This window comes from Larus michahellis, chromosome 15 (assembly GCF_964199755.1).
Source record: "Larus michahellis chromosome 15, bLarMic1.1, whole genome shotgun sequence".
Lineage (NCBI taxonomy): Eukaryota > Metazoa > Chordata > Aves > Charadriiformes > Laridae > Larus > Larus michahellis.
In genome coordinates, this window is record NC_133910.1 from 7,006,022 (window position 1) to 7,029,241 (window position 23,220).

At 45.8% G+C, this 23,220-nt stretch overlaps 1 protein-coding gene across 1 annotated transcript in view; it reads left to right on the forward strand.

Annotated features, from left to right (window-relative positions):
* COL27A1 (collagen type XXVII alpha 1 chain) overlaps nucleotides 1-23,220 on the forward strand; it is a 163,260-nt gene that overhangs the window by 30,951 nt on the left and 109,089 nt on the right. Inside the window, exons 5-11 of the mRNA XM_074608623.1 lie at nucleotides 3,539-3,592; nucleotides 8,680-8,733; nucleotides 10,722-10,775; nucleotides 16,595-16,639; nucleotides 17,533-17,586; nucleotides 19,953-19,997; nucleotides 22,373-22,426. Coding sequence (XP_074464724.1) covers nucleotides 3,539-3,592; nucleotides 8,680-8,733; nucleotides 10,722-10,775; nucleotides 16,595-16,639; nucleotides 17,533-17,586; nucleotides 19,953-19,997; nucleotides 22,373-22,426 — 360 coding nt within the window. The remainder of the gene's footprint in view (nucleotides 1-3,538; nucleotides 3,593-8,679; nucleotides 8,734-10,721; nucleotides 10,776-16,594; nucleotides 16,640-17,532; nucleotides 17,587-19,952; nucleotides 19,998-22,372; nucleotides 22,427-23,220) is intronic.

Sequence of the window (23,220 nt, forward strand, 5' to 3'; positions counted from 1 at the left end):
TCTCCTCCTTGTGAATGCTGGAGGGATGGGGGGGAGCTGTGCACAGTTACACTTTTGTTAATTTTTGCAGGCCGTGAACCATTACGCATAAAAGCGCTTCTGTGAGCGGGGTCCCATCTCCAGGCACGTCACCGAGATGAACTGGGTGGCACAGTGTAGTTCTCAAGTAGCATCGCTCACGTAAAAGACATTCCAGGGGGATTACAATCCCCGTCACCTTTGGGAAACCCCTCTTCTCTTGGAGAACACACTCAGGGATTGTTCTGGTCTCTGTGCCCCTGCGTCTTGGGCTGCTGCTGCCCCATGGTCAAATTTTCCATGGAATCTCTGGTGCAAGGCTGGAAGATTTCGGATGCAAGTTTGCTTGTCGCTAGATTGGATTGTTTCAGCAGTTATGAGGGAGGCAAAGCGCGTGGGTCAACGGGCATGCATGCAAATAGTAGTATGTGCTGCGGGATTTTCTTATTCAGCATCGTCCCATCCTGTGTGTAGAAAAGAGGAGGAAAACTAATGGATTGATGATAAATGTATTTAGGAGAATCCCAATTTCTGTATATGAGTGGGGAAATCGAATTAAATCCAGGATAGCAGGAGTAAAATATAGCAATTGATTGTAGAACTACAAAGCAATTAACTCTCCGTTTGCTTCTCCATGAAAAGAGGGCTGTTTCTGGGAGTACTGGTTGGAGATGGGTGATTCTGCTGGGCGCAGTAAGGGAGGAGGAATGAACATTGGGCTGGATTTAATCAAACAAGGGTGGGTCCCTTGGGGGCATGATGACTGTTATTGGGGCTTGCAGATTGGTGCGTGAATTAATTTGTCAGGCCTGCCGGTTCGGATTTTGTGTTACTAACAGCTCCTGAGGTGGATGCTGTCCTGTACCTTTTGTTACTCAGCCCAACTAACTGTACCACACCGCATCTTCCTCCTCTGCCAAGAATGTGGGTGTAAGCACAGATTCAGGACTAGCCGTGTTGGAACACATCAAGATCAGTTATTTTTTACCATTTTTAGGACTACGGCCAGACTACGCCCTTTTTTCTCCACAGATAGGAGAGCAGTTTAAAATGTCTAGCACAAGCCCCAGACTTGGTTACAGCAGTTTCTTGCGTGCCAGACTGGGCTTCCCGCTGTCACTTCATCAGCAGGACGTGGCCACTTCTCACTAGGATAAGACCACATTGATCTTTGGGAACAGGACGAGTTTCTGACCTTCCTTTGCCTGGATTACATGCTCAGAGTCTCATTGAATTCAGTGATAAAGGCTCCATTTTATGGGAAGAGCCTGTGCTTTTCATAACCTCATGTTTTATCACTGGGTACTGAGACTAGTTCTTTCGCTCTTCTTCCCTCCGTTTGGTTAAGGCGTTTTTATGATTGTGTTGCTGTGCTTTGGTTTAGCTGTGAAGAACCTGCATCAAATTTTGCTGGAAGCGTGATTAGTCTCTTACCCGGGAGCTCTTGGTCGGCAGCTGAGCTTCCCATGTTCCAGGTTTCCTCCTGGAAACTATCGTTTTCAGCTAGGCGTCACACCAAACCAGGCTGTTCCCTCCAGTCTGACACTGGTTTAAGCCTGCCCCAGGCTATGGTGGAGCACGGATTTCAGCTAGCTGCTCTGAAGTGGGCTTTGAGCCAAGCTGCCTGGCTCCGAAGTTGAATAACAGCTGAATTCCCTCCTCAAATCTAGCAGCAGTCTGGATTTATGAGCCCTGTTCGGAGCTACCTAGATTACTGCTTACGTGTAAGGGCTTTTCAGGAACTCATCTTTTATAGAGACTTTACTGTTCTGATTTCTGTCACTTAATATTAATTTTCATACATATTTGAGACTTGGAAGACTTGGGTTGAAGCACTTTTGCTACCACAGACTTGTTGAATTACCTTAGGCAGCGCGTTAAGTCTCTGTTTCAGTGTCCCACCCAATGAGATGAACAGATGATGCCATAGTTTGCTGGGAAGATGAATTTATTTAAGACTACTCAGTGCTCAGTTACTCTGGTTACAGCAGCTATATGGGTTTTCAAATTACAAGTTGATACTCCAACACCTTAATTTTAATTAAAGGTGTTTCAATTTCACTGGTAATTCACAGCCGGGATAAACTATTGGAGAATTTCAGGCTGAAAATTTGGAAGGAAATTAAGAATGGGACAATAAATGTATTTGGTTTCAGGCTGAAAATTTGAAAGGAGTTTAAGACTGGGACATTAAAATTATTTGGGTAAAAAATGCCATTTGAAAAGTTCAGCCTCGGACTTTTAATTGAACAGCCTCTTACAGCAGAGCAGCATGTGTTGTGAAACAGCGCTGAGCACTCAACAACTGTCTATACCACAAGACAGAATAGCTCAATAAAAAAAAAAGCCATTATTTTCTATTACAGTGTAGTAAAAATAAAACTGAATAGACATCAGCGCGCTGATGTTCTCTCCAAAGAGACCAAGGGCACTGAACTTGATGGCAGTTGGATGTTTAACTGCAGTGATTTTTCCTTGGAAATTGGACCCTGAAGATTTTGGCCCCACGTACGCTGAAGAGCTCAGTGGCAATACTACAGCTCACTGAGAAACTGCCTGAGTGGTGGTTTATCTCCGAGCCCGTTCTCCTTCCAACTAGAGGGTACATTGAAGTGCTCCTCATGGGGGTGTAAAGCTCACATACAGTCTTGGCAGAGCAGGAGCCCTTGGAATTGAATCTTCAGGTTGTTTCATCTCCCAGGAACGTGTTCAAGAGGACTTAGAATTGTTATTACTTCGGCCTGAAAGGCTAACAGATCTTCTGTGCTGTATACAATCCCAGGATAAACTATTCTTAGCTGCTTATTCCAGATAACTCCTTAAATAGTCTTCGGAAAATATGCAGGGTGATTTAAAATATGATGTGAAAGGAGATACTGCTGTATGTGATCTGAGGTAACTGCTCTGACAGTGTCATCGGCTTGTGAGACCTATGCAAAAATACAGATTTAAATGGTTTAAGCAGGGATTTACCTCTGCTCTCCCCATTTTACTGTCCAGCCATCCGTTCTCTTTCTAACCGCTAAAGGCAAAAATCTGGTTTCTGGGGAAATGAGATCATCTCAAATAGCTGAACATTTTAAAATTTCCCTTTAGTAATTAGTTGTGTTCCCTTCCATTTTGTCCAAAAAAATCATTAACACCCTGCCATGCTTCCACAGCCCTCTGCCTGCCTCCGTCTCTGTCTGCTGGGTCTCCTTGCAGAGCCTGGGCTCCCCTGACCCCAGAGCAGTTTCCGTTCCTGGTTGTGGAATATTGGGTGTACCCAAATCATCTTGTTGTCATGACACGTCTTGTGGTGACAGACACACGCCACAGGAGGGTAGGAACCGGCAGCCAAGTTTGAGCGCTGGGAAGGCAGGACGGAGGGTGGCGTTGAAGCTGCCCCAGCTGGGCACAGGCCGCTGGTGCTCTGCTGTTAGCGCTGGCCCCAGCACAGCCCGAGACTCTCTGCCGCTCCCAGGACTAAAGCCGATCCCTTCCAACTCCTTTTGACTTTTGTGTTTCTTGTGTTTTTTAGGGTCCTCCAGGTCCCCATGGAAACCCTGGCTCGCCTGGCCCCCCAGGCCTGAAAGTAAGTATTAATTGGCGTGAGGAGCCTTTGCCTTCCTGTTTGAGAGGACGTCCTGGTGGGGGGAGGACAGACCTTTTCATCCCCCTCCCTATAAAATGGCGAGGAGCTGAAGCCATTTCTCCCCTCCTCTCTGCTCACACATGGGCCAAAGCCTTTTCCTGTGCTTGCGAGAGACCCTGCTGTTGTGTGCCTCGGTAGTTGGCCTTCCCTAATTTCAAAGACTGCCTAATTAGGATCCTGCTTAAGCTATGCCTGTGCCAGCGAGCAAACTGCAATGTTGAGATGAGGGCAGTGGAATCCTCCCACTCCAGAGCCTCAACAGACCAGGATTTCTTCCCCTTCTCATTTCTCTTCTGTGGGTTTTGTATCCTACTCATCCACCTTTGGGTCCAGATGGCATGGGGGGACCGGCAGCACCCGGCTTCTTCCTCTGCCTTCCTCCTCCTGAATCTCCCTCGTCCCTCCTTCCCTCTCCAGAGTTTCTGGGAACCCTGACCTCCATGAGTGCTCCCAAAACAGTCCCGTTGCTTCCTTCTAGATGTCCTCATCTCTCCCATGAGGTCTCACAGACCTCCTCCTGCAGTGCCAGGAGCCCTGTGTTTTGTCCTTTTTTTCCTGTTCCCCCCAGGGTGCTGCAGCTGGGTGGGAGCTGGAGCTGGAGTCACCCCCCAGCAGCTGGACCTCTTCCCTTCGCGTGAGACCTTAGCACAGACACAGCTCCAGAGGGGAGCTAGTCCTTTATGCTGCAAAACCCTTCAGAAAGATGTTTTCCTTCCCAGCTCGTTCCTATGTCTAGGGCTTTGTGTTACCTAAAGACGGTGAAGTTCCTGGGAAATTGTTTTGGATTGGTTCGGTGTCATTGTTTACACAGAATTATATTTATATTTTATAACGCCTATCTGGGACTAAAGAATAGTTGAGTTTTGAAAGGCAATGCTTAATAGAGGTCTTCACTGCCAAGGAAGCTGTAGGGTGTCTCAGCCAAACATAGAGAAAGGTGCGAGCAAGAGTCCTTTCTTTTCATGATCTCATCAGTAGGCAGAGATGTTGTGAACACTATTGATGCTCTGGGAAAAAGATTCTGGAAACTTGGCATGCTGCCTCTACATGATTAAAAATTAGGCACTGGAGACATGCTGGTGAACAGCAGCTGTTTTAAATTCTAAAGTGTAGTTATATGGCCTGAAAAGTGGGGCTGTAAAAGTTCTGCATCTTCGTGTTCTGCATTTATTCTCCATCAATGACTTCCAGATCACACTTGTTGAGTTTTACAACTCAAATCAAAGTTCTTTTATCTAACTTCCAGTGCTGCAAATTCAGCCTGATCCAATCTGTAGAGCCAAACTATGTTTCTATGCTATAGGTTTTTTTAAAAAAACCCACACTTTTAGCCTAATGCCTTGTCAGAAATCATCATTTGGCTGTAAAGCTGTGTTCAGTTGGTCTCCTACTAGAAATAAAAACGTCCTGTAAGCATTTTTCCTCCATTTTGCTGCCCAGTCTGGCAGCAGGAAGCCCTCAGTGGATGGACAGCTGTAATAGTGTGCAGCAGAGATACGGTGTCATCAGTCTGTGCGATAGATTTTAATTTTATCCAGCCACCATTTGCAGGATTAGGCTGTTCTATGTGATGTTTCGTCAAAAGAAGTATATAAGTGTGCAATGGGATGTGAGAGCTGTAACTCGGCCCAAGCCTGGGCATAATCTCACCTCTAGCAGGGAGAGCCTGCCAAGCCATGATTGCAAGATCTTTGCATATGAAGCACTTTTTGGAAGGCGTGTATCAGATCCCAGAGTTTTGACTTCCCTCCTTCCCTTCATTCCTCTGCTGTTACACCAGTCCCAGAAAGTGAACTTCACACAAAAAAAATGATATTTCATCCCCTTACATTTTAAACACCTCTACCCTTCAGCAGGCTTGACAAGCCTGCACCTGGGACCTGATACCTTCTTAGTGGACCCAGCCCATGGCTGAAATTACGGACTTGTGAAAGCCCAGCCTGGGCAACAAGGCAGAGCAGCCCCAACTAGAACTTCTCTTGCCAAGAGCCTCAAGTGGCTGCTGGACTAGGTCTTCCCTAGATAGCAGATAATACCATGGAAAAAACAAGCAATCCAAGACAGGAAACTGCAGTTTCCCGGATAGATACAGCTTGGAAACGATGACTAACACCAAGCTATTGTCACTTAGGAAGTAACCCAGGAGCATAATTTTTATCGGCTGAATTAACAGAGCACTCACCAGGTCAGGCAATCTGCTGCGCACGAGGGACGTGATGTGGCATTGCAGCTGGCAGAGATGTCTGTGCTTGTGCGCGGCTCTTGTCCAGTTGTATTGCAGTGGTGACACCAGCCTTGTGTTGTTGGACTCCTGCGTTTCTGAACCTATCCTGTGCAGAGTTCACCTTATTCTTGTCACTGGAGCTGAGCACTTGTAATTCCTGGTACTTAGCAAGCTGATCTTTTGCACCGAGCTGTTTGTAGCTGTAGAGCCGTGTTCCTGCTGATCTGTTTGGGCATGGTCCCACTGACTTCAGTGGCATCACACCCACTCGTGCCGCCTGAGAATTTCACCCATCGTGCTTTTCTCAGCATTTTTTAATGTGCAACTACTTAAAGGGGGCTTCTTGCCACTTTTTGTATTCTGTGTGTTGTCTTTGGCAAAATTCCTATTGCATACAGTTAGCAAAGACTGATTATAGTAGATAACCTCTTAAATGGCCTCAGACGTGTGCTGGGCTGGGCTTGTGGCTAGCTGTGTGACCTGTAAGCTGCTGGTGGGGGCACGAGAGGCATTTTTGCTGATGACTAGATGTAGCTCGGAGGATACCCTAATAGAGTTTGGGATTAGGCGGAGGGTTAGCTGTCAGGCAGGGTGTGTTTTCAAAAGCCATAGCAGGAGTTGGGTTTATATCTCTCATCTGGAGGGTTTTGGCATCAGGCGTTAGTGTGGTTTGCCTAGTTAGCTGCTCTGGATAAATCTGTCTTATTATAGCACTAGGAAAAATTGAATTTTCCTTTTAGTGAATGGTTTGGTTCCGAGATATCACATCAGTTTGGCTTACTGATGTTTAAAATACTATTAGTGGGATTGCAAAGCTGAGGTGTTTAAATTGCACGACTCTAGACTTCTCCCGGGTAGGGAAAAAATAGAAGAGAACAATTTCTTCCTTTGCAAGAGGAAGTACTGGGCTCAGTTGGTTGGGAGGGGAAGGAGAGAAGCTTGCAGACAAGGTGTGTGGCTCAGTGGTGGACAAGGCTTTGGCTCATTCCCATGTTGTAGTTTCTGTGCGAGAAGAGTTGGGCAATTAATCCACGATTCCAGCCCTCTGCATCCAGGCATCCGTTCTCTCTGGCTCTGATGCCATCTTGCTGATTAACCTGGGGGAAGAGCGATCCTACTTGTGGCTGAGTTCTTCACCTGTGTGGTGGTCTCAGCTGTGTTGAACACAACTCTGTGATGTAAAGCACAGTCTTTGCTAATATAATCGGGAGCTTCCCAGGGAAAAACACCAAAAGGCTTGTATTCCTTTACACGGCTCAGTCACTGCATTGAGCACATGGCAAGACTTAGGGAGAGCGGTGGGTGTCTACCTGCTGCAGGAAATTAATTTTGCAGAGTAGAAATTAATACCTGGCGATCCTGAGGGCTGCTTTAATCTGTTCCAAGCAGTCACAGCACCCACTGACTGCTCTGAAGCTCAAAGAGCGGGAGAATTGCCCCGATAACAGCTGCATGCAAAGCAAGATTATCTGCATGACTTCATTTACTGTTTGGAAACCAGGCAGCCTTCATTCAGAATTTGCACAGATGCATCTGCCTTGAATCAGCAGTGCTCCCTACAGTCCGTAGCCAAGTAGTCTCACTCCCTGAACCTCGCAGCTTGTGGTGGATGGTGGAGGAGGAGGAGAAGGGGAGATTTACATTCTCTGCAAGGTGGGAAGTATGTGTCAAATGTGGTCGCAGTGAGTCTGCATGGAAAAGCTGCTCAGATGGCTATAATTAGACCTTCGCGCTGCTGATGAGAAATGCCAGTTAATAAATACTATTACTCCTTTGTAGGGTCTCACCTTCCCTCCAAACCCTTCACTTGACAAGCATTAATTAACCTTCACAACTGTCCTGTGCTCGGTGGTTGGTTTTGAATCCCGTGCTGCTGATGTGGAGCACAGAGGTTGCGACTCGTTTATGATCCCAGGGGTGTTAAATGGCCGGTGCCTGATACTGGGATACCTGTGTCCTCCTGTGTCCTTGCTGTGCCAGAAGAGATGTTATACAGACCTAGGCTTCTTTGTGTGTTAAGCCTTACCTCTCCCCTGCCAAAAGAATCTGACATACTTCAAATCCTTTCTACTTTTTCCTACTTCTAGCTCTCACCCTGTTAGGTGCACACATCACCCCTCCACCTTTTAAGAATTTGAACTGGGATTTTCAAAGTAATCTACTGGAATTAGATGTGCAAATGCTGCTGAAATTCCAGCCTGTGTTCATCAGGAGATGAGAGTCTTAAATTGTAATTTCTCTCATCACGGTTGTTAAGAAGGAAAAGAAAGAATACTGCCACTTAAGATAAAGTGTGCCTCTTTCTTCTGCCAGCCTGAAAGCCTCACAATTGCTCTGGCTGTTGGTAGTGTCTAATTAGTGTAACTTTCTCTGCAGTTTCATCTGTTCTCTACAGTTAAAAAAGCAACATCATCTAGCAAGTTGTTAAGAAGGATGGTTTAGCCACAGTAATAGGCTTGGTAATTATTTTTGTGATGGTAGTTGTAGACAAGGAAGAAATCACAGCTGTCTAGTCTAATAAGTATCAAAAGTCCTGACATTGCCTTCTTCCAGTTATCTTTTCTTTAGTCAATTTAATACTGTCAAATACTATTTAAAACTCAACGCTTTAGCAGCAGCAATCGCTCACCAAAACCAGCCCCAGCAAAGCAGCCATACCCGGGGACTTTAATATGTTTGGGATGTCGGGGCAAGACAGATAAAACAAAACGTTTTTCTAATTTTGGAGGCTTGGTGGAAGCAGAACCGCATCTATGGGCTGGGTCCTTGGATTATGTCAGTAATGTAAGTTTTTTCATTTCAGGGACAGAAAGGTGATCCTGGGCTGTCGCCTGGAAAAGCTCGCAATGGACAGAAGGTAAGATGTTTCCCAGAGTGGTCAGGCAGGGAGAGCACGGTGTGCTGTAAGCCCCAGGCATCCACATGGAGGGAGTCCAGACTGCAGCCACAAGCATCACAGCTATTTAAGTAGATTTAGGACTGAAAATTAAGACTTAGACTCCAGATTCAAGCTAAGGTATTGACCACAGTGCACTGAAGTGCCTGCTGACACAGCTTTTCGTTGTCCAAGTGTTTATCCATTTTATGCACAATCTGCAGCCCAAACTTAAGTCCCTGCCGCTGCAGGCACATGGCTACTTAAGTATTTAAAATAGCACATGTGAGATACAGCCGCACCTTGCTAGCTCTGGGCACGCAGCTGTGGACAGAGGCAATCCCAGTGTAAGCAATAAAAGCCTTGAAGGCAAAGGAAAGGATGTTCTTGCCGAGGGGCTGAGAAACAGAGCTCTGCCTGATGTCCTACCCACAGCAGACCGGTGCTCTGAGAGCAGCCTTGCTGTCCCACGGCTGGAGAAACGGGGACTTCTCACAGCATTGCACTGCCAACGCGCAGACCCTCCTGTGTCATAACTGGAGGCCCTTCCAGCAAGGTCTACTCAAATCAACACAACTGGGAAGTGTAGCTGGTTTCTGGATTCAGCAACTGTTAAGGATCAGAGTTCTGCTAACTCTTTTCAATAAATTATAACTCCTGTTTTTGCTGTTTCACAGCTGAGCGATTTTTACTGAGGCAACAAGGCCTCACAGAAGTTTAGAAATGAATAGTAGAGCGATCGGAGCTCCACAACATCTACCTCAATTAGTTCTTTCAGTGGTGCCTGCACAATACTTCATAACTCGTGTCCAGGGCGAGAGGCCTGGTTCTCTTCCTTTCATCATAAGCCTTGCTAGAAATGCACAGCTAATAGAAAGCATCAGCCATGAAGAATTTAGGCCCTCCATTTGAAACCAGATGCCTCCATGAAGCACAGCAAGCCCCACAAACGCAAGATGGAGGGTGACGCTAGAAAACATTGAGAAAGCTAAATCTGAAACGATGCTTTTAACTTAACAGCACGAGATGCCTTTTGAAATTTCTGGTACGCTACATCGGAATGGCATCACATGGAAATCATCCGCAGAGTCTGGAACCGTTTTCTTGCAGGCATGCTCAGTGTAAGGAAGGGAGAGATCGCTTTTCGCTCATGTTAACAAGGCTTTATTCCTGTTAGCAGTAATAGAAACAAGGAGTTTCCAGCAGGAGTTTGGAGCGACGCCTAATTTTCGAGCTAGATACTCCAAATGCATTTTCAGTAAGCAGGCACAGCACAGTGTTAGACACTCTAAAGGGTTTTTTGATCCAAATTGGAGGAGGCCAACATGGGCTTGTACAAAAGGCTCAGATGTTAGAGAGGTCTCACAGCAATGCGCTTCTCCGTTTTTGCGAAGATTTGGGTATGCCAGCTGGGATGCGATGCACTCCCTTTTCAAAAGTACAGGCCACTGAAAAAACCCTCCCACCAGCAGCCTGCAAAGGTTCAATCCATGTCATATATCCATGCCGTCAGCGCCATCTGAACCGGAGCCATGGGCTGAGCCAGTGCAGTAGCAGAGTGTGAGCACGATCACAGGATTTGGCAGGAGGTACCTGCCGTTCTTGTTGCATTTAAAAGCTAAAATTGTCTTGCCTTGGCTATTTAATTGCCTATCGAAAGGTGAATGAAGCATGTGACTGAATGAGATCATTGGAAAAAAAAAAAAAAGCATTCATTCATTCTGCTGGCAAAAAGCTGGACTCTAGCAGCAGCTGCCATTAATTAACTGGGATTATTATTTATGTGAGCCAGTTAATAGAGATGTTGTTTAAATCTACACTTCTTATCCAGTCAGTTTTTGAAGAGTTGCGATTAGAATCAGAAATATCAATAGTTGGGTGCTACTGTTGGCAAAATAATTTCAGGAACAGTTTGCTAGGCATAGGGAAAATGTTCCTGGAAACTAATTCAACTTGCTTGCTTCCTGCAGGGAGACGTGGGCTTACCTGGTTTGACTGGGTTCCCTGGACCACCTGGTAGAAAGGTAAGAGTATTCTTTTTCTAGTGAATTAGATCAGTATTTTTATTTTATAATTTTCTCCTCTGGCTCTGCCTAAAAGATTTAATTAAGTCCTAGCACCCAGCAAAAAAAGTCTTATGCCTGTTTTGTGAGTGTATAAACTGGGACATAGGCTGAAGCAACTGCCTAAAGGTTGTACAAACAACGCACGTAAGAGTATGAAATGAAATTCTGGATCCAGATTTCTGTTCCTTCTTTGTACTCCATGTCCCACTGCACTGCATCGTCCTTCTGCACCCTGACACTGGGTCTTCATCAGGAAGCTGAATTTAGATCTGGTTCAGCTCATATGTTAACTTAAATGGATCTACAACCGGCATCAATTGGATTCAGAACGGGTTTAGACGTTCCAAGGAAACCTTGACTGTCTCTCCGGGTAAAGCGCATTTCAAACAAAATATCTGAATGCCTTCTCTCTATTTTGCTTGGAGATTGACAGCGCTAGGCAGGTTTTGCTTTATTTGCTTCCGTATTGATGTTTCAACAACATTAACATCACGAACAGCAAACCTGTGCCTAGAAAAGGATATATCAGGATGGAGTACAAGATCCATCCCTGCCTTCACGGTGCAGCAGTGTGTGTGCTTGTATTCATGCGTGCAAGTCTGCACAGCGATACCTCAGCCATCTGTACCTTTTATATAGGAAGAACATTTCAGTTGACCTTCCAGTTCCAGGCCGTGTTGGCAGGTTGGTTTGGTTTTTTGGAAGCTGGACCTGTTGCAGAGAGCTGTTTGATAGTTTGGGCTCAGCAGACATGAATCCTTTCCCAGTGACCCGATATTGACATAGCTAGGCTGAACAGTTAAAATTAGCATCTTGTTTCAATCACTTCATCCGTCAATGGGCCCTTGAAGTTATACTGTTCCTCAGGCCAATTAGCTGCACACAGACACCTACTCAGGTAGGCTTTAAGACTCAGGGGAGAGAAAGAAGGTGTGGAGGACGCTGAAAGAAATCCTCCCTCTCTCCATGATTGTTTGTTGTGTGCTTTATATTGGAGTCAAATTGTCAAGAGTAGAAGCTGGGTTCATTTTCCTACTCCCAAGGTTGGTCATGCTGGGGGTGCTGTGTGGAGCTAGGACCAATAGAGTGATTAATTACCAGTCTTTTGCTGTCACAAACAAGTTCTAACAAATAGGGTGCAAAGAATACCATTTTCCTGGTATAACAGCTCATAAAACAAAACCTTGTGGTTACGATCAGCAAAATGCAGTGTCAGGAGTGCAAGGACTAACATAGTGGAAAAAGTGGAGAAGGAATAGGAGATTGAACAAACATTCCTGAGTACAGCACATGGCCTTCACATCTGATTTCAGCTCCCCCAGGACAGGGCGAAGGCAGGGGTATGCTTCTGTTTCTTCAAGTAAGGAGCAAGTTGGACACTGAAATTTTTCCTTTGGTGCAGCTTAAAAAAACCACCTCCCAGTAGCGCTAGTCTGGCAGTGTTTTTGGTGTAACCTGGCTTTTATTAGCATCCTGCATTAAGAAAAAATTTACAGCTGTTGGAGAAATGTTTGGAAAAAAGTCTTTTTTTATCTGGATTCCCTGCTGGCATTCTCCCAGTGAAAATATGCTGGTGTTTGGCTGAAGGTGGGCAACACATCTTGGCTACCAGAAAACAGCAACGCCTTGGAAATGGACATCCCTCCTGCTCACTCCACGGAGGGACTGTGAAAAGAGCTCTAAGGGCTTTGATCTGAAAATGCCATGTAGAAACTTTCAAGTAGGCAAAATATTTCACTAGGGGAAAGAAAATCCTTTTCCCACTAAATGAAACAACGGGCTCAGCAGCGTGAGCTGGAGCCACAACCAAGCAGCATGTGGTTTTGGGCAGTGCGGCCCACGGCGCGGTGCCTTGTGAATGCAGACCTTTGCCCATCGTAGGATCGGAGAGTCTGATCTCAGGGCACCCCCAAAGTCGTTTTGCCTGCACCCGTCTATGGGTGTATGAAACTGCCTTTCAAGCAGCAGGTGTAATTCTCATCCTCTCCACGCAGGGCAAATGTTGCTTTTGCTGACCAGGAGTTCTCGGGAATGGTGGCAGGACCTGGCTGTCCACTCTGCCCTCCTCTCAGGGGCCCACGAGGTGTCGGTGGGCTTTGGCTTTTGTTTAGGGGCTGCAGGCTCCAGCTGCCTTGCAGATACACGCCAGCAGAGCACTACATCATTGCTCCCAGCCTCAAATGCTGTGGAGGAGAGAACGGCTGTAGCGAAGTGCAAGATTGTGGAAGACAGCAGCAGTGAGAGAGAAAAAGCTTCACTAAAGTCGCCTGGGGAGTAAAGGCAGAATCTGTCCGTGCTTCAAAACATATCCTGTCATGCAGATCTCATTCACTGGCCTCTTTACTCTTCACATTTCCTAGCAAAGTGCAGGGTGATCCTTTTTAGCTGGAAGAGCGGGGATTATAAATATCATCACAGATGAGTAAATCCTCCACTGGAGTGCAATTTCCTTTCTAAATCACAGCCCTTTGTGTTGAGCACCCTGTAATCATCAGGAAGCGTTTGTATAAAAGTGCAAATGCAGTTGTTTACATACCCTCTGCCCTGTCATTTTAGTGCTATTTGAAGAGGATTTTAGCAGGTAAATACTTTCACGTCGCAGCCAACTTTAGCATACACAAGCTTTTCTGTTTTCTCCTCACTATAATTAACCTGAGACAGAAATAACTGGAGTATACTATAAAGAAACACACATTTGAAGCTTCACAGAGCTCATTATATGTAGTAAGGAGGATATTTAATAGGATGCAACAGTAGTAGAGTGTCTAGATATTTAACTTAAGTGCCATTCACCTACCATTATAGAGATAGCAATGCAATGCTTGGCGCAGACATTAGCTCAGAGGTTAGCATGCTTTGAGCACCTCAAAGGGCTCTCATCTAACCACCTGCTCTGCGTGGACATCGCAGGCTTGAAAGGCCTGTCCTGCAGGAGCCCATTCAGAGCAGAATGATTTGGAGCAGCCAAGCTGGGCACCTCTTTCTTATCAGTGAAGGGAGCGAGACATCTCTAAGTGTTTGTATCCATGGAAGTAGGTGCTCCAGCTGTCTGGAGCCAAAGGTAGTTCCTGCTCCAGGCTGTGGCTGGAGGAGCTGGGCAGAGGCCCCAGGAGGAAACTCCATGAGCTCTGTGCTAAGTCCGAGGGCACGTCTGGAGATGCTGAACCCAGGGCTGTTTCTGTTGGCATCTCTCTCTGGAAGAGGTGATGGGGAGGGTGGGAGTGGGGTGCGCAGAACAGACAGTCTCCATCTCTGCCACGCCCTGGTGGTCCATGCTCCAGGGATAGGTGATAACAATACTGGGCCTTCCTAACCCAGGTGGATCTGGACCTTCACAACGTGCCTTCACCTTCAGGTCAGACACCCACCCAGGGTGGAGCATCCTCCCTCCTTTCTGCTGATGCTGAGCCTTTGTCGAGGAGCCAGGGAGAGGATAAGCAAGAGAGGATGTCATGGGGCAGATTCCTGGAGAGGGGCAGGGAGTCCTGTCTGCTGGTCCTGCTCCAAGAGCTGCTGAGACGCTTCCAATTAGGAGCCACTGCCTGAAACGCACTAACAGCACTTAAGACCTTCTAGGTGGTTCAAATAAGGGCCAAGGTAGCGAAACAGTCTTTTAGGTCAGCCACCTCCTCTTCACGGGGTGCAGCTCAGTCAAAAGACCAGGTTGTGATATATCAAGCAAGGTCAAGCAGGAGAGAATCAGTAAAAAGGGAATCAACATTTTTCCAGGCCAAAATGTCTGAAATAATGAGCAAGGAGGAATGCAAAGGGGAGTGGGTAGTAGCCAGCATGGCTGAGAGCATTGCATACCTCCGCCAGCGAAGGCTTAGGCTGCAGGTCTAGAATAGCCCATGGGAAGAATAAAAAAGCCGTTAAGCAGAGGTGTGGACCTGGGAGCAGAAACAGGCCCGGGTTCATCTGGTGAGCGAAGCGAAAGACCAAGTCCTCGGCCAAAGCAGGGTTCAGTTTTGGCTTCCCGAGCAGGGGGATGCTCCCCCGTGGCTTTGCAGACAGGCAATGTATGCCCAGAACCCTGGCGTGGGACGGGGTGAGTAGCAGAGATTGAGTTCAGATAGTAATTGTAACCCACCCTGGAAGCAGTTTATTTCTGTAATATTTGTGCAAAGACTGTTTCTTGTTTATCTTCTGTCTCCATTTGTTTCAAGTTAAATTTTCTGCCCTTTCTTTTTAGTCTTACGTCGTGGTTTAACCCCAGCCGTCAGCCAGGGCCGCGCAGCGCTTACGCAGTTCTCCCCCTTCCCCCAGAAGGGCAGGGAGAAGAGGGAGAAAAGGAGGGGAAAGGGAAAGAGGAAAACTCACAGGTTGAGATGAAGACAGTTTAATAGAACAATAACAGAAAAGGAACAATAATAATAATAATAATGGTAAAATAATATACAAGACACAAGTCACTCTCACCACCCAGTAAATTGGTGAATTGGCACCGTCCCGAGGAGGGATCGCTAGTACCCCCCCTCCTGGCTAACCCCATTTACATACTGAACATGACGTTTATGTACGGAATATTCCATTGGCCATTCCATCGTTCTTTCTATGCTCCTTCTCAACTGCTGTGGGAAGCTGAAAAAAAGTCCTTGACAAATATAACCATCACCTGGCAATAACTAAAACAACGTGCATTATTGTTCCTTGCATACCAAATCTGAAACACAGCAACCACTAGACAAAAATAATTAACTCAATCCCGGCTGAAACCAGAACATCTTGCTTGTAGGCCAGCTAAACAGTCTCTGTAACTGAATTTAATCTTCTAATCTGCTCTGACTCCACTTGATGGAAATGAGTTTGTTTTAAATAGCGGAAGCAAGATAATAAAGGAGAGGGGAAAAAAAATCTGAAGTGCCTGTCACTTGCAGAATTTACTCAGTGTTTGAAGAGAGCTTTAGGTAAATCCTGGAGAAAGCAAACTCTCTTAAAATACATACTGATCAGTCTGCAGTTGAACAGGCTACCTTTGTCCTGCTCCAGTGTCTGCATCTCAAAAAAAAAGAAAAAAAAAAACCAACCTGAAAAACTGAAGCAGGTTTATGAAAGACCTGCGAGAATGATTTGAAGCCTGCGACACTTGCCAGCTAGCAAGCTGGATTAAGAAACTGATTCTAATTAATTCAGCAGAGAGCAGGTTAAGAGACAGCTTGCTTACCATTTTCTGTAGCTTCATAACAAAGGACTCTGGATCTTATCATACCTTGTAATAATTAGATCAGAAAAGCTGGAAGCTAGACAAATTCAAGCTAGAAACAAAATTGAAGTTCCCATGACAGAATATGGTTATTTTGGTGTTTCTTATGGTATTTCGAGTTCTAAAGAAAAAGTGAGCGCTCTGAAATCCCAGTGACTCATGTTGTGTCATCCCCCAACTTGCCCAAAGCCAACATTTCACTCTACAAGCCTGTGGTCTCCTCAGGATTAAGGTTTGTTAAAGGTGTAGATTACAAATAGACAGACCCGAGTGTAGGTACAACTCTCAGTCTGCTCGTGGAGCAGGTCCATCTTCTCCAGTAGCCCCCAGGCCAGACCCCAGCGGGCGCTGGCTGCTCCTGCCCCAGCACGTTGCAGCAGAGTCTGGGAATATCGGCAGCGTTTGGGTGATCCTAGCACAAAGCAGCATGTTAAATGTTCACGTGCAGTGCTATCCCATACCTAAAGACCTGCTTCTCCCTAGAACTTTACTCCTACCTGCAAAGAGAAATTCAAACTGAAACTAGATTATTTTTTTTTTCTTCTTACTCATCTTTTCCATCCTATTTCTACAGGGATATAAAGGTTACCCTGGACCACCAGGTCACCCTGGAGACCAGGTGAGTCTTCCCAGTTTCCAAAACCTTTAAAGAGGGATGGATGTGCTGACTCTGATGCTAGTTTGGATCCTGTACAGCCTGCTCGGTGTGGACAGCCAGCTCCTTCCAGGGGCGGGTTGGTACATAGAGGGATGCAGAGTGAACTCCCGCACTGCCGGCAGCTGTGCACGTACACTGCCCGAGCATCAGCAGGTTGGTGGGAGGAGACAGCCTTGGAGTTTCTAAATTTAATTTCTCATTTTTTATTGCTCAACCATGTTAAGTTTATGTGGTGGAAGAAATACCAGCTTATCCTACTCCGCCTTTATTTTTCCTTTTACATTAATTTCACCTGGAGTTTACTAACCACATCATATTAAGTACTAACACATAACTCCCCTCCCAAAGCCCATTCCCCCTCTCCCCCTTTTTCCCTGCTCTATTTGGTTAAGTATGATGTTTGCAGTTAAGGAAAAAAAAAAAAGGCAATGAATAGCAGGCCCTGTTAGCAATGATGTTAAAGGATATTATACATGAATCCATTTAGTTTCGAAGAATTTTGGCAGTGCTTCCCCACCAGTAAAATGGTTCCATATGCCAGATATAGATGCAGCCTTACACCTTCTCTTAGCCTCCTTGTTTCAAACTATCTGCTGCTTTCACTGCAGACGGAGGGAAAAGGAGAAACAGCAACACTTGCATGGATCCTATTCACTTGGCTTCTGTGTGTTTTCCCCCCTCATTAATTTATTTCACTGTCTACAGTTAATATTTTTTTCCTCTCTATAAATTTGCATCAGGTTAATCCATTCCACCCTCCTTTCCCCCCGACTCACAGAATGAAGCAGCTAAAAAGGCTTCCCCCGAGTGACACTCACCTTACCTTCCGTGCCTTTTCTTTTTTCTCTCCAAAGGGCGAACGAGGACCAGACGGAAGCCCAGGTGCCAAAGGTTATCCTGGCAGGCAGGTGCAGTAAATCTCATCGTGCTGTGCACAGACTAGGGATTTGGGTGTGCAGGTAGCTAAATATGTGCCCTGCTAAATACATGCCCCGCTAAAGACAGTGCGGACCTTTAGAATATATATATTTTCTTTCTTCCCTCCCCAAGATGCTGTAATAATGACAGTCTTTCAACTCTGGGGGACACTAAGGTTGTTGGAAAGTATTTTGTGCCTATGATAGATAAAACCTTGATTTCTATAGAAAAGTCTGACGAATTTTTGCTTCAGTATAACGGGGGGGGGGGGAACACAACCAGCAGAGCAGAGAAACCTGCAAGCGGCTTCCCTTTTAGCCACATTTTACATCAAATGTTAGAAACCTGGGACAGAAGAAGGCGCATTACTGAAATAAAAGATTTAGATCTAGTAAAATTCACTACCATAATCATATATATACATACGTATAAAATAATACGTGGAACAAAACCACATATATAAAAATCGTATTTGCAGCTGCAAAAATGATCATGAAAGAAAACCAAGTCTTTGCTTTCGTTCTGAAAAAATGGCCCTATGGCAACTTTAGGAATGGAGGAGCGTGCAAAAAAAAGGATCAAGACTCAACACTTTATTGTCTTACTGATGTGAGATGCTGAGCAGCAGGAAGAAAATTAAGAGGAAAAATTTGGAAGACCCTAAATGGAATCTGTTGGAGGGCAGAAGACCCGGCCCTGTAACATTTTACAGTGAAATGAATTTTTCATGGTTTTCTGAAATGGACACATGAGTGTTGGATTCTGCCACACTTATATTTAAGTACATAGATAAGAGGCCAGGCAGACATCAAAGACGCCAAGCAGTCTGCCGTGAGCATTTCAGACTTGCCATGAGTTCGTTTGTGAGTTTTTACCCAGTTGTGCAGGTTATTGGACTAAATGTGAACTAGATGCGCAGAACAAGTCTGCATCCCCCCGCCTCGGGCCATTTGAAATTTGAAATGAAATTGATGCCTCGCTTAGCAAATTTCAGGTGGAATATGCAGATGCACAGTGGAGAGTGCAGATGGTAGAGCTGGATGGGAGTTTTATGCACCTGACTAAATGCTCCATTCATACTCTGAAAGGCTCTCAGAGATTTGCATGCCAAAGCGTCTGCCAGGTGTGGATGTGTGTTAGATGACTAATATGAAGCGGTCCGAGCTCTATTGGACATACAAGGTTAATGAATGCTGTTTAGCAACTCACAGCAGTCTTCTGCCCATCAGATAAGCAGGGTGAAATCTTTGTGCTTGACATACAAAGAACAAAAGTGCTTTCTTAAAATGTGTTTTGGGTCAGGAAAATTACTTTTTTTTTTTTTTTTTTAAGGCAGCTTTTTTCAGCATATCTGAATGCTGTGTGTATCCAGCATCAGAGCTGTTTACTTTACTGAGATTTTACTACTTGTTACTCCTGTCAGCTGTGCTGGCTCCGCAGTGCTATGGGAGAGAGAGCTTGGCTCTGGTTTGATTTGCGCATCACAGGCAGAATTGTTAACTTCATCCTGATGGCCGAAATCTTTGGCAACGATGCGTGAGCCAGGAAAGAGCACAACCTGACTTTCAGATCCCTGGTTGAGTGTGCAGTGCTGCCAGCTAAAGAAAATATGGACTTAGCCGCCTTTTTTTTTTTTTTCCCCCTTCCTTCCAGAAAAGCCCAAAAACATTTGGAACTGGAGAAAAAATTGACCTGGAAGCTTACTAGAAGACAATAAACATGAAAATTCATTATGTGTTTTTAAAGGGTTCTTTTTCACAGTACTTTAAGTGAGCAGCAATAGGCATAGAAGTTAAACAAGGAATGTATCTTCAGTTCTTTCCATAGCTGTTGATGCTGCAAAGGGTTAGAGATATGCAATACCTGCATTGCTAACTGACTTTGTGAGCTGTGGAAATTCGAGGGGCTTTCTCACTGCATCAGGGCCCGCCCGTGTTCCCTAAACAGGTATTGAAATGCATTTGTCACTTGCTATGCATGTGTTCAGTTAGGCAGGAAAATGAGTCGAGAGCTGTTGGGTACAGAGCATCACTGTACGTTGCATGCGAAGTGTAACGCAACCTCCGTGCACCCTGCTGCATTAGCCTTTTTGGTCTTTACGATCAAAAATCTCTACTTCAGCCCCGGGGAAGGCTCACTATGTGCAGCGGTCTCAGGTTCTGCGGAGTCCCAGCTCCCCAACAATGGGAGATTTGTTATTTGTATCATTTTGTCCTTTTTTCTCCTTTGTTGATACGCCTTGGACTCGGCACTGAGAGCAGAATCACGCAGGGACAGTGCTGGGGATCTGGCACTGCTTATTAGGTTAAGTTAAAGCCTGTCCACATTTGTCTTTGTTTTTTCCCTTCTGTTCTAGGGTTTACCTGGCCCCATAGGGGAAGCTGGTCCAAAAGGCAGTCGGGTAAGCAGCTTTTCATTTGTCTTTTCTCTATTTGTTTTTACCAAAGGCTTCCCAAGAAACTTCATGCTTAATTTTGCAATCCCGAGACTAGTTCCTTTAATTTGCTGGATTCGGGGGGTTTGAACTGCACACCACTTGTTTATTGAAGCACTGGTAAATTTTTTAAATTATACGTGGAATGTACCGAGATCAAAGTTCACCAATAGCGCTGATGATTCAAAGTCAACCCCTTCAGAGCTCACATTGCAGGAGAGGAAAGAATGGCACACAAATTCCTACCAAAGTCTGAACTTTCTGCAAGCCCCATCTCCCAGAGGCCTCTTTAGTTTCAATAAGTGTGGTTCAGCGGTCTTCGACCATGCTGAATATGGGCTCTTTTGGGTATAGTCCTGAGTTTGGGAGTGATTTATATCATTATGCAGAATAGCAAGCCAGCATCTTGAAGCCATGTGCAAATACAAACGTTAATATCTCTGTTCTGCCTGGTTTTGCACACCAAATTGAGTTGCGGGGGGTTCATTCGCACTGCATAGGATTATTTTTATATTTTTTTTTTACCAATTAAGACTCTCGTTAGTAAGATTTTGTTCTTTTCCTGCAATTATAAATTCACAATGAGATTCTGAGCCAATAAAATCCCCCCTTTCTCTAACACGTGATACTTTCTCTACATGCAGTAAATTCAAGCAGCTGGCTTTCATCACTAGGAAAACTGCAAGGAATAAACAAATGCTGAGTGTGTAGCTAGCTGTATCCCTGGGCTGGGAGGGGAGATGGCGTCTTCAATGTACTGCAGGAGAGAGGAAGATCTGAGGTAGCACGGCTTCCTCGCCTCACTTCTGCAAGTGATGAAGCTTTCCCTGGCACATCTGTTTCTCTGGCCTACCCAGGACGTCATATAATTGTCGTGTGATAGGTGTGCAGAATGTAAGACTTGAAAATTATTTCCCACTTTGCACCCTTGAGTGCTGAGGACTGAAATATTTATAGCTATTCGAGAAAGCCATTTCTCAGTTCATCTGCAGTCAATCGGAATTGGGTACTAAGATGAGATACCTGCATTTTGTGGATTGAGGGAGTCAACTGTGGACTCTTCTCCACCCCCACCTCTATTTTTCCTTCTGCAGGAGGTAGTTCAGGAGTTACGTGGTTTCTCTTGGGGCTCAGGAGGCAAAGGTAGACAGCGTCATTTTAATGTGGCCGTATTTCCCAGCTAAGTATCATCCTTAAAGGAAGCGCAACCTAAAGGGAGCGACAGACTGGTAAAAAAATGTGGTGGGGTTGACAGTACGAGATTTAGCGATGATGGAGAAAGAAAGATGAGAGAAAATCAGTGTTAACACTTGGCTCTTGTAACAGTGAGGTGCCACTGAGGGGGCTCCCTGCTGAAATTCACTTCCTCTCGATTCTGCATGTTTGGCACAAATTAGTCCTTTGCAGAGGACCAGCACACAAGGTAACTTTGTACTAACTGCTGAGCAAAGAGGATTAAACACAAGCCTTCAATTGTTGCAGGGGAAGGGAAATGTAGCATTTATGTCCTGTCTGAGCAGGATCCCAAGGAGGCAGAGAAACGCGGCGCACTTGAAAACGCGACACCTGCCGCTAAGTGTGAAAGGAGCAGATTTTACATGAAACATGTTGGTGCAAAGGAGGCTTCGTTACAGTTGGTTTCAGAGGATCTGCACGTATGTACAAGCTGAGCCTCGCACCCCAAGCCTAAGAGCCTGAAATGGCAGGGCCCTTGGTGCTTGCGTTGACAAAGTGTTTGCAAAAGGTCTTCTTGGTTGGTGCAACAGAGTTTGCAGGGAAAGGCTTTGGGCAGAACCATTACCGATTTGCTCCCCTCGCAGCAGCAGGGTGGTGGGCAGCCCTGCCTGCCAGGAGAAGGTGGTGTTTGTGTGAGAAGGGGCTGCAGTGTGCAACCACCATGGAACATAAGACAAGCAGAAAGGGCTTGGTACGAGACATTTTTGCAACACAGTTGGGAATGAGTGCCAAAGGCAGGGAAAGAGGCCTTGGAGAGATAAAAGGAGATGTAGGCGTGTGGATTACTTTTGCTATCACTCTTGCTAACCTTGAATCAAGCTCAGTTTCCCTCAGGTACACTTGGAGCCAGCCCAGGTAAGGTTTCTTCTTGCTGGCCTGTTCCTGCCTGGAGTCCTCATGATCCCTGGTGTGAGGGTATGTGCCCTTGGACTACATCGTGGAAGCCAGCACCATGCAGTCCATGGGCATATACACTTGCCTCAAGGTTTATTTCATCACGGCTGCCATTGACCAACGCTGGAGGATGCTCTGCTGTTCAGGAAATACAGACTGACTGGTTGCTAATGGAGAAATGTATCTGACTACTTGTTTCCTCTTTTCTTTAGGGCTATATTGGTCTCCCGGGATTATTTGGGCTACCAGGGGCTGATGGAGAACGAGTGAGTATCTTCTGAAGAAAAGCTTGGTGTGTTCTTGAGTACAGTTCTTCAGAGTCTCTTGTAACGTTTTCTATCCCTTGTTCCCGAGGAAAGAGGCAAGCATGCCTAATGTTTAACCATGCCTTCTTTAGCCTGTTTCTACCCTTGCATGAAGACCTGTGTCCCTGTACGGTGTTGACATTCAGCTCAGGAAAACATAGGCTTCAGACAGGGTCATCAGACCTCACTGTTGAGTAGAGGGTTTTTCTGTGTTTTCCTTCACTTAAAAACCTGCCTTCCTCCACCCCATTACTAGTTCATCTGATTGGGATGGAGCTGGGGGGAGAATGTATGCGGAAATTCCCTGCTTCCACAGGAGTGACATCCCAGCCACAGCATCCCAGCATTTTGGGTGTCCAACTGGAGGTGTTTGGAAAGAGCCTGGCTCTTGGAAAGGACAGTCCCCGGGCCTTTCTGACAATGGCTTTCCTTCCAGTTGCACCAAGTTGGGCAGTCAAGACTGGGGCCTGTGGACAGGCAGCTGTGGCTGCTGTTCCCACGTGTCCTCTCTTCCCCCCATCCTTTTCATTGTGCCTTCTCCAAACCCACACGTTCAGAGCTTTGCAGGACCTCCCTTGCTTTTTTGCTCTTCTCACCCACATCCCCCCACCTACCTGATCTCTACCCATCCAAGGACCTCCTCTTCCCCCTACAAGAGCTCCTAAGGAAGGTCACTGTAAGATGAAGACTCTTTTATTCCAGCTTTTTCTCCCTAAAGTGCAAGATCCAGAAACAAGAGAGGCCCCGGGAGCATG